The sequence below is a fragment of the Manihot esculenta genome, chromosome 14, assembly GCF_001659605.2.
Source record: "Manihot esculenta cultivar AM560-2 chromosome 14, M.esculenta_v8, whole genome shotgun sequence".
Lineage (NCBI taxonomy): Eukaryota > Viridiplantae > Streptophyta > Magnoliopsida > Malpighiales > Euphorbiaceae > Manihot > Manihot esculenta.
Genome location: NC_035174.2, coordinates 28,697,624 through 28,709,740, shown reverse-complemented (window position 1 = coordinate 28,709,740; position 12,117 = coordinate 28,697,624). Strand labels below are relative to the sequence as shown.

General features: G+C 26.9%; 1 protein-coding gene across 1 annotated transcript; it reads right to left on the bottom strand.

The window, feature by feature from the left end:
• Positions 1-7,936: 7,936 nt before the first annotated feature.
• On the bottom strand, positions 7,937-12,117 carry LOC110600597 (uncharacterized protein At4g15970). Its single transcript, XM_043950743.1, has 3 exons — positions 11,869-12,117; positions 9,410-9,778; positions 7,937-8,422 (listed from the first exon to the last, which is right to left on the bottom strand). The coding sequence occupies exons 1-3, from the start codon at positions 12,115-12,117 to the stop codon at positions 7,937-7,939; spliced, it is 1,104 nt and encodes a 367-aa protein (XP_043806678.1).

Genomic DNA, 12,117 nt, shown 5'->3' with positions numbered 1-12,117 from the left:
GTATTTACGATAATTACTCTCATATTTACGGCAGTCATTCTGATATTTAAATTTCTTCAAGCGAATATAAAGAATTATTTAAAATTTAAAAGTAATTATATAAAATTTATGTACTTTTGTCTCTATAATTATTGAAATAAAATTAATTATAGTATTTTTTAGAGATTCAGCTAATACCGATTAATTGATAAAAAATTTCATCGCCTAATTGATTCATGATTTTATAACTATAGACGTAACAAAAATCTATTAAACTATACCTATTAATAATAATTATATGTGAAAATTCAGTTTTTGAAAAGTGAGTGAATTTTAATAAATAATCCAATGTTATAGTATTTCTATGACGGGATAATATATCAACTTATCAAATTCTTATTATATGATCTAATATTATAATTACAGCTCATATCTCTTTTCAAATGAGATATTATAAGTGGTTAATCACACTGTTTTTAAAAAATTTATTTTTTTGTTAATATAAATTTTCATTTTATGTTTTAAAAATTATAAATATTTAATACATAACCAATTAAAAATATTATAATTTAACGATAATTACTATTTTAAAAGACGTAAAGTTGTGAAAACATATTAGAAAAACAACAATATACTAAAACTAAACACGTTTTAAATGACGATATCTAATTAAAAATATATACATAGATAACGTTGCTTGTGAAAGCACTGACATGGTTTACTCGTGGAAGGACTGTTTAGTAATTTACAGAAATAATGAAGATTTTTTGTTTTGGGGGATATCCATCGTGTCTAGTCCATGTATTATAAAAAATAAAAATTAAAGCTTCGGGAGATCTCTAGGCTGGAAAATGAGGCCCACAATGCCTGAGGTTGTGGCGCTACTCAGATCATCGTATTTCTCATTTAATGGCTCTACGCGTCCATACCTCAGTGGTTCCTCTTTTTGTGGCCTTTTACTTTTTTTTTTATTTTACTATTATTATTGATATTATATTTCGGTTTTTTCTTCAGACAATGAATTTATAAAATTATAAAAATATTAAATAATTTAATAGGTAAAACTTTCAATATTTAAATTAATAAAGAATTTAATATGAATTTAAAAGAAAATCAAATAATGAGATTGATAATTACCTAGTTATATAGTTTATCAATAATGTTATTTTAATATAATTTAAAATTTATAATTAAATTTTAGTAGAACAATAATTTCTTTTTTTTTAAATAAATTATTAGCTTGAAAAGGATTAAAGAAATACCCATTTAGATTTTAGTCTTTTTCTCCAATTATTCTTCTATTTGAATAATAAAAAAAATATTAGAAGAAAAGTAATTTTTTGAATGATAAAAATTATAATTCTATCCTTCAATTTTCAAAGACAACTTATAAAACATGGGGATGATTTAGTTATTTTAAATAAATCTATCTCACTTTTCCCTTAATTTGAAGAGAAAATAGTGGTTGGAATATAAATTTTATTTTCCTTCCAAAATTTTCATTTCTCCTCAATTTCCTCTTAACTAAATATGAAAAGATGGAAAATCTAATCTTCATTTCCTAGTTATTTTCTCTCAATCCAAATATAGTATAAGAGAGTCTTCTTAAAAAGTCAAGCTTCATATTTCTCGATTATCGGAGAAGGAGAAGAGCCCGTATGAATTGATATTTATCTCTTTTGACTCCCGCCAATAATAATTTTCTCTTTCCAACTAATGTGATAATTTTATAGTTATTTGTGCGCTCTTTCTTTTTTCTTTTTTTCTTTTCTAATGCAATTATTTGTAGATCTTAGACTTGAAAGGCAAATTTAAATATCTAGAAATTGCATCTGAATCTTCAATGGAACTACAAATTTCTCCATTGAGATAGATATTGCATAGTCCGACAAATAAATCCCAAGATAAAACTCCGTAAACTAGCATTCGCAACACTTCAAGAATATAAGAGATTAAGATGCTAGGCTTTCGTTGTCACCTCCTGGAGAGTAGTATCTCTGGTATACCAATTTTAGAAATTTGCTCTATATAATTTTTTTTTGTATTGCTTAGTTTTAGCTAATGCTGCATGAAGAAGGTTGTCTCAAATGGGTATGGTTGATTTCTAGTGGCCATGGTGGTTTAAATAGAGATCCTCTGGTTTGTTGGGGTTGGAGTTCAATATTTTGATATATTTAGTTCGGTTTAGCTAAGTTGGACTGAACTCTTCTCTTAAGGTGTATCTTATATTTCTCATTTACTCTTTATCTAATTGAGTCTTATTAATGCGATTTTCATATACATGATTAAAAAAGCCACCGTAAAGATTTGAATAATAAAATCATCATGTTTACGATAAATTCATTTGAATAGTATTTTTAACTCAAGTATAAATTAATTTTATTGAGGCGTGTGACTCTTTTTAAGTAAATTAAAGAGTGAAAAAACTAAAATCTGGAATTAATATAAATTTAATTGGTATATCATATGTTAATTATATTATTTTAGTATGTATTGCCCTTAAACTTTTTTTTTTCTTTTTTGACTTGCAAAATAGTTTGTATTAAAATCTAACGAGTCAGAGGACATACGCTACACTGAAGATGGCTTAGAAGAGAAATTAGAAGACGAACTCACAAAAATAAAAAAAAAGCCCAAAAAACCAAACAACCACCATCAAGCAAACCTAGAAAATAAACCTCCCAATCCACCTATCAAACAATAATCTATCGAAGCACCATTTAAAACACCAAGAACAGGGTAGAAACAATACAACAAAATATCATCAAGAACGATGCCAGTTGGATCTACCTAGCATGCATGCATGCAATAATAAACAAAAGGAGAAGGCCCTTGCCTTGATAGAAAAACATTTTAGGACACTAAGGAGGAGCCGTGACCAAGCTTTATGGCCTATTAACACCCTTTGAGAGCGTGATTTATCGGACGTGACAATACAATCCCCATATACTGATATTACACAAATGATAGTCCTCCTCGAAAGTTAGAGGAAACACCTTCATACACTCTTAATCCAGGTCTAAAGAAACATCCTCGTTAAAGTTCCAGGGATCTAAAATATAAAAAAAATAAGAAAAATAAAAAACCAAAACCCCAATAGCCACTACTCAGCCATGGCAAGGGAGAATCACAATAAAGTGGATGATGAAAAACTAAATAACGAAGCAAAAACAAAACAAACTTGGCGGCAGGGAGTAGCAAACCAAAATCGCTCAAGAAAGCAAAAACTGTAATAGAGAAATTGCTAGCAAGACAGGTGACAATCAACGAGAAGAACAAAAGAGAGAAGAAAAAAGTACTCATAGAGACCCTAACCCTCCCCCTTTCGCTTTCCCTTTCCCTCACCAATGTGTTTCTCTTTTCCATTTTATAATTGTGGCTAACTTATTAGTTTCAAATTTTTACTTATGATTAGTTCTTCTTTTTTTAGTTTTTTAGTTAGTTTTCCTTTTTATTTTTTTTAGCTTTTTGAATAGAAATCAAATCAACAGTTTTATATACGTTTATAGAAAAATAGACTAAATTAGTCAAACTTAATTCAATTTAATTTAAAGGCTAATTCAAGTTGGTGCTACTAATTAAATCTAAATCTGATTTTGACTTAATTTTTATTAGAAGTTTTCTTTTAAAAAAAAAAATTCTTACATAGATTTAGCTCTTCCATCTCCAAAAAAAATTTTCTTTTTTCCTCTCTTTAAAGTATCACTTTAGTTTAAGATCCAAGTAAACTAAGGCAAGTAGCTATTAAGGAATAAACCCTTTTATTCCTTCCTTTGTTTTATTTGATAGTTGTACATATAATCTTAACCATTTGTTATGCCTAACTATTAGTTGTACATATACCTAATTATTAGCTACACATATTCTTTTCTTTACAAACTCTTATAATTATGTATATAAACAGTAAGTTTCTACTGATGTAATACAAAACAACTCTAGTAATACAACATCAGCTTCTTTCTTATTCCTTAGTTTTCACATAGTATCAGAGCCATCACAAGCTCTAATGGCCCTTGTTCCTTCCTCTACTACTTCTTCCACACTAACCATATCCTCCACCCACTCCTTTTCTGTCAAACAAAATACCACCAATTACTTAGTTTGGAAAACTCAATTCATTCCTATCCTAAATTATTAAGATCTTCATGGTCTCATTGATGGCATCATGCCTCCTCCTAAGTTCATCTTTTCTCCTACTGACTCTACCTCTAAAATTCCCAATCCAGATTTTACCTTCTAGTAGAAGAAAGATTAGATGTTACAATCATGGCTCCTCTCCTCATTAACTAAAGAAGTTTTGCCCTACATCATTGGCCTTTAATCTTCCTACTCTGCATGGACTGCATTAGCAAATGCCTTCGGGTCTGTTTCTCATAATAGACAATTTCAATTGGATCTGTTTTAGATATATTGGCCATAGAGTTAATCTCGGGAAACACGGTCTCCCTCTCCTTGCTCTGAGTATTTTTCATTAGTTTCATCATCCGACTCATCATTAACTCCATCCTCAAGAATCTAGAGTTTAATTCTTCTAATTTTTTGATTTTGAGACTGCATCCACTCTTTAATCTTCTGATTCTATAATTGCAATTGCTCCTCCAAGTTTTCAAATTTTGGACTCTCATTCGCCATTACTACTTTCTTCCTTGCCAGCTTGATTAATTCTATTACAGTAGGGTTTCCACACTCCTCAGCTCTAATACCACAATGTTAGGCTCTTGGCTCATGAACCTAATCGAGCCATCAGCTCTCGATTTAAAGATGGGAATAACTAAATAAGAGAGAGAGAGAGAGAGAGAGAGAGAGAGAGAGAGAGAGAAGGAGAGAGAGCGAGAGAATATGAGAGAAGGACTGAGCATTATTGACTATCACGAATGCTTCTTTACAAGAATTCCTTTCCCTTTTATACACATTCTCACCAATTCATAGCTCTTTACTTATAAAAAACTTTGCCAACTCATCATTCTCTTATTTATTAGCTCACCCTTACTATCCCTCTACTCACCCTCATTATCATAACAACCTATGAGTTTTGGTATAAATGGTTTAGAACATAAAGTGTGTAGACTCTTCAAGTCAATTTATTATCTTAAATTATATATATATATATATATATATAGTGGTATATTAGATTGCATAATACAATGGTGTTTTATGATTTCATAGTGATTAACAAGGATCATTGTAAATACACTATAAAGATATAAGAATAAATTTGTAATCTATCATTGTATGTAGACGACATACTAATAACTAAAAATGATAGTGATTCTAACGCAACCATCAACAGGTGGCTATCAGCTTTTGAGATGAAAAAGATAGAGAAGTTGCATATATTCTTAGATTAAGATTCGAAGAGATCAATTGAGAAGATTATGGACTCTTTCCCGAGAGTAATTTATCATGAAAGTCTTAGAATAATTTAATATGCAATAATTTAAACTCATAAATACTTCTGTTTTTTTCAAAGAGAAAACTTTAAGTCGTAGATTATATCCTAAGACTCTAGAATAGAAAAGACAGCTCAAATGAGAATAGAAAAGACAGCTCAAATGAAAACGTTACATATACAAGTGTGGTCAGGAGTCTAATATATGTTATGTAGTGTACAAGACATGTTTTTTTTTTTTTTATGCTATTAGTATAGTAATTTGATATCAATTTGACCGTAGGCAAGCACACTGGATATAATCAAATAGATATTGAGATATCTTAAACTCATATTAGATTATTCATGATGTTATTAAGGAAATAGTTTGTGAGTAGAAGGCTATAAAAATGCATGTTAGAGAGAAGATTTTAAATAAGTCTAAATCTATCTCAGAGTATATCTTCTTAAAAAATAAGAAATAATTTTATAATTACCTCAGGATATATCTTCTTGAGAAGTAAGAAGTAATTGTCATTAAATAAAGGTCAATTAACCCTTAAATTTTACCCTTCTCAACAAACCCTCTAACTTGAAGATACCTTTACTGGAGTTGCCTTTCACATTAGCCGACTTAGATTCTCATTTATAATTACCTTTCACAATCGTCAACTTAATTTTCAAATCAACTCTTTACAACCAAGGATTGAAATAGGCTCTAAATTTCTTACACCTTCATGCATTGCAAACCTAACTCTCATACCACTTTGTTGGAAAATTATGATGGGCTTTAATGCCACTTTAATAGGAAAGACAATAAGGGATATAACAAATGCACAAAAAAAGAATGAAAGAAAGAGAATTAAACACAAACCTTATATTATTAAACTACTCCATTCTTATGAAGATGAAGATCCTCACCTCTTACAGGCCTATTCACAAATAATATAATATATATATATAGCAATCCTAAAATGATCTTTTACTTCTATTATTAATAATCACATACATAACGAAGCACACTCATAATTTACATACATTAATCTCAGATACTTATCACTTATATATTAATTATATTCTTATCACTTTAAACTTATTATTTATTTTTTTTATAGACACATAATCTTAGATCAAATTTAATTAATTTCAAATTACTATCTTCAAAACTTTTTAACCAATGCCTTAGGATGTCTTATTATGTTGTTGATTGCCAGTTTTAGTAGAAGCTATAGAAATTGAACATTCTTTCGAAAATAATAAATATAATATAGTGTATTTGTTCGGATTGCTTGCTAAGAAATGACTAGAGCATCAACTGCGCATCTTGATGGAACCCTTTATCTTGTGTGTGATTATGCACATGCATCTGTGGATAATATTTTTGGAATATTATGTTGCTAATTAGTGTTGGTATTCAGTTCTCCTGTCAATTTTATCTTTCTTTATCTTGGTATAAATCTAATTTCTCGTATACATTAGTGGTATTGTTGTTTTCCAACAATATACTAGATGTGGAGCTTTTTTTCCTTATTGATTTAGACTCTTGTGGCAAAATAAAAATGATGTGTTGCGACATGTAGTCAAATTTTCAATTGCCGTAGCTAATGCTAAGGGACATCCAAAATATCAATATGCTAAGGGTGTGTCATCAAGCTCAGATTCAATATTAAAAATCAGTTGTTAATAGTATAGCTAATATTATTAAAACACTTTCAATTTATATTATTTTATTAAAATATATAACCCATATTATTAAATTATTCTTGCAATTGAATTTTACTATTACAATACATTATTAAACATAGGCAACATTAAGAAATTACTAAATAAACTATCATCAGAAAAAAAAAATATTAAAATTTCGAACAGATGAAAAAAGAAAATAAGTTTATCTTTATAAAATTACATTGTTACTCCAACACTAGCAAAGATAAAATTCATGACAATGTATCTTATCAGTGGGTTTGAGCTCAATATATTATCTACAATTTGAGAGGATTTACAGATGATGTCTGCATGTAAATATATTAAAAGGAAAAACATTAGTAATGACAAAATAACTAATAATGAAACATCTCCTAATTGTATTATTAGGAGTATTGATATGTGCAGTCTCATTCTTAAAAAAAGAAAGGAAGAATTATTATTAGATTCCTAAGTTTTTATAAAGTTCATTAATTCATTTTTATTACAAAATCACTCCATTAAAATATTCTTATATTTTATAAAATCAAACTCTTTAGTCCTTTTGTCAAAGAAGGCGTTAGTTAATTTATTTTAACCTTATTTAGAGAGACTAAATAGTGAATCTTTAAAATTATAAAAATTAAATAATATATATGATTAGAATTATATGGACGAAACAATATAAATAATTTAAGGCAACTAATGGTGTTTTTTTTTCAATAGAATGACTAAAGAGTTAAATTTTATAAAATATAGGGATGTTTTAATTGATTGATTTTCAAATAAGGACGAATTAATTAATTTCATAAAAACTCAAGCACTTAATAGTAATTTATAAAAAAAAAATGCTTTTATGATTAGTAAGGAAAGTATTCAAATATACATGTATGCAAAAAAAGAAAATTACCTGCATTTTTGTGGAGCTCTCCAAGAGAATGAAGATGATGGTTTTAAATTTGGAGGGATTAACAAAAACCTTCTCCAATCTTCAAGCACAATCTTAAGATCATGAGCTTTTACTTCCAAACCTATACAACAATTTGCATGAACTGTGCAAACCGAGTTGAAATTTTTAGTACGTGCACAAAATCCACCAAAATAAGCAGTATCAAGAAACCTCATTTGCAGCCCAAGTTTTGCAATGAATGGATCATGCTTGATCTTGTTCAACACATCTTGATCATTAAGTCCTGGATAAGCTTTTCTTGATAAATACCAAAACTTGTAAAATTCCATTGTTCTCTTATTTGATTTCACATAGTTAAATCCACCATTTGGCTTATTCTTTCTGTCAAAAGGGTGTCCATTATAGATATCACAAGCTATTTGAAAATCTGCATCTTCGTAAAAGTGTAGAAATGGATCTCTAATCCACATTATATCAGTATCCTATAGTGAAGCAAAAAATTAGACTAATTATTATATGCACCAATGTGTATATCTGATGAATGAATAGTAGGTAAGCTATTAAAAAGAAAAAATTACTCTATCTATCTCATAATTTTTGTCTATCTTTCCTTTTATTGTTGTTCCAAATTATTGTCCACTCTCCTCTTTTTTAGACTATGGTAATATATAAATTGACTATTATAATCTTATTTAATTTTGTCTTATTTTTAAGAAATTTTTCAAAATATCTCTTAATATTTATTAAAATTTAATGTATTTAAAATGGGTATAATTAGAAAGTCAATAAAAAAATTATATTTCTTAATATGTATAAAAAGCAAAGTAGGAAAAAATTATGGGGCGGAGGGAATACCATTTGGATTTTGTAGTATAGGAAAAATCACTAGTTAGTCTCTCGATTTTTAAAAATATATTAAAACATTATAAGGTTTTAAAAAGTCTAGTAATTAGTCATTTGATTAATTTTAGCTGTTAAGTGTTTAAGAAAAGTCTAAAAATATCCTCAATACCGAGGACTAATTCGTGGACATTTTAATAAAACTAAGAGACCAACTAATGAATTTTTGCATATTATAGGAATTAAATAGTAAAACACTTAACAATTAAAACCAACAGAGCGACTAATTAATGTATATTCAAAATTGAGGGACAAATTAATAATTTTGCATATACTACATAGACTAAATAGTAAATTTTTGTATTAAGAAAAGAGAGGATACTTACTTTAAAGACAAAATTTTAGCCCATATGGATATTTAAAAGACTAAATAGTAAATTTTCGTATTAAAAAAGGAGAATAAACTTACTGTAAAAATAAAATTGTAGCCAATATAGATATTAAATATCTCATAAATATCTATAAATATGTTAATGTATTTTTCAAATTCGACAACAAATTAATGAGTTTTTTCATTCTAGAAAGACTAAATAGTAAATTTTCGAATTAAGAACGGAAAATATACTTACTGTAAAAATAAAGTTGTAGCCCATGTGGAGGATGGTAGACAAGAAATGAATCCTAGCCCATAGCATCTCCAAGTAATTAGGAGTCATGAAGAAAGCCTCAGATGAAAGATTAAGGCCATGAGATTTGAGAGCAAAACAATGTGGATGAATTGATAAGCAACGAGCATGAGCCTTGTGATCAAGTGTTATTATTACCAAATGATTTAACAGCTTTTGTGTGTTATCTCCAATTTTAAAACTCTCCAAAAAGAGATCAAATATAGATCCTGGTTCTGACCATGCTTCATTTAACGTTGTTAATATCACTGTTTTGTTTTCCATAGATGCCGCTCTTAAAACATTCTCCAAATCATAATTATCAAAATTGCCCTGAAAATAACATACAAAACTAATATTGATTAGACCAAATACATAATTCGACTTCTAACTTTTCAATTGACAATGATGAATTTTACTTTGTTAATTTTTTATATATGATATAACCATTTAACCCTAATTTTAAATGTATAACTATTAGATTCTTTAATTTTATAAGATTTAACTATTTAACCTCTTAGAATTTAGAGGAGTGTAATTCACATTCGTGTGCAGAAATTAAATATTTAAAATATTGGGTATTAAAAAGTTAAAAAAAAAAATTAGATTGCCTACTAATTTTTTAAATGAAATTTAGTAGGATGAACAGTATTTGATTCAAACCGAAAAAATCGACTGAATTAAATTAATTCAGAAATTCAGTTTGATTTTTTATTCATTTCAGTTCGATTTGATTTTTAGTTTCAAAAATTTCAATTTGATTTTATTAAAAAAAATTGAAAAAAAAAATCGAACCAATTAGTTATAATATATATAATATAGAGTGATTAAACCATAATTAAGATTGAAATATTTCAATTAAATTTTAAAATATTAAAAGTAAAGTGTAAAAAATAAAAAGTTCATTAAAAAAACTCAATCGAACAAATCAAATCGAATCAAACTAATTCGATTCAAATTGGTTTCTGCTTAAAATCAATTTAGTTCGATTTGATTTTCACAAATACTAAAATTTCAGTTTTCAATTTATTCAATTCAATTCGATTTTGAATCGAACCGATCAAATCCTTACTCCTAAAATTTTGAGTAAATTATACATTCAATTTATTAATTATATATATAATTACCGATCTAATAGCTTTTAGTTTAAATATTTATAATATACTGATTAAGGTCCATACATATTTAAAATAATAAAATAAATATTTATTGTCATTTAAGTTTGAGTTTGCAATATCTAAATATCACAAAAATATATGAAAAAAACAATTAATGAGATATCCATTTTTTTATAGTAACAAATCCTGAATAGAAAAGTATTTTTGGTAATACATACATTATTACCAAGTTTGGCATAACGATAGAGGAGGAGAAAAAGGCAAAATTGGTAGTAAAGTTGTAAATTCAATATATAATCTTTTATTTAGTTTTGAAAAATAAAATAAAATAATTTAATCATATTATAAAAATCTTTAATTTATTATAATTAAAATTAAATAATCTTTTGAGAAATAACTATTACATCTTTAGTTATAGCACTCAAATTTTGATTTTCTTATTTAACAAAAATTGACAAAATTTCTTATATAAAAAATTATACCATATACAAAAAGAATATGACGTGGTATACTGAAGTGATATTTTCTATCAATTATATTATGATACATAATTAAAAATATTTAGTGGGTTAATAGTAATTTTTATTTATTTAATATATTTTAATAATAAAATAATAAATATTCTAATCTTGTTTATTGATAATAAAGTTAACAGTATTCGGTTCAAATAAAAAAAATCAATCGAATCGAATTAATTTAAAATTTTAGTTTGGTTTTTTATATATTTCAGTTCGGTTCGATTTGATTTTAATCAGAAAAAATTAAAAAAATCGAACTGAACTAATTATTGATAATAGTATATTATTTTCAATAATATAGAAAAATTAGATTTTATTAAGGTTAAAATATTTTAATTAAATTTTAAAATATAAAAAATAAAAGATAAAAAATAAAAATTTATTAAAAATTCAAACCAATAAAACCAAACTGAATCGAACTGAATCAGACTGATTCAGTTTGATTCGATTTCTGATTAAAATCAGTTCGATTTAATTTGTATAAATATTAAAATTTTGATTTTTAATTTATTTAATTTGATTCGATTTAAAATCGAATCGAATCGAATACTCACCCCTACTTGAGAATACCATATTATTTATACCACATGATATTCTAGAACACTTTTATGATATCCAAATCAAAAATTTAAAATATAAATAAATAAATATACATATATATATATAAATATAAATATATATATATATATATTCTGTAAATTAAGATGGATTATGAACTAGGTAGTTAGATGAAGCAATATGGAGAAATTAATATAGAAGCTGAAGGTAATGTATAAAATTAACTCACCTGGTGAGAGATGGTGTGATTAGCCATGGCAACTGAAGCAGAAGCAGAAGCAGAAAAAGAAGAAGGAGAAGGAGGAGGATCGGGATATAAAGACTGTTTGCTCAAAACCAGGCATGAAAATGCAAACGCAACCAACAACACTACTGCTATTCTTCGTTTGAGATGGTTGGCCATGGCCTTCCATGATGATCTTGGCTTTTTATTATTATCATCGTCATCTGAACAGACGACGTCCTTGATGTTCTTCAT

Excerpts from the sequence above, each read along its gene's own strand:
- LOC110600597 (XM_043950743.1), bottom strand. The coding sequence starts at position 12,117 with ATGAAGAACATCAAGGACGTCGTCTGTTCAGATGACGATGATAATAAT. Across the intron at positions 9,779-11,868 it reads ATCACACCATCTCTCACCAG|GGCAATTTTGATAATTATGA; the intron begins GTGAGTTAATTT and ends TGTTATTTTCAG. Across the intron at positions 8,423-9,409 it reads GCTACAACTTTATTTTTACA|GATACTGATATAATGTGGAT; the intron begins GTAAGTATATTT and ends GCTTCACTATAG.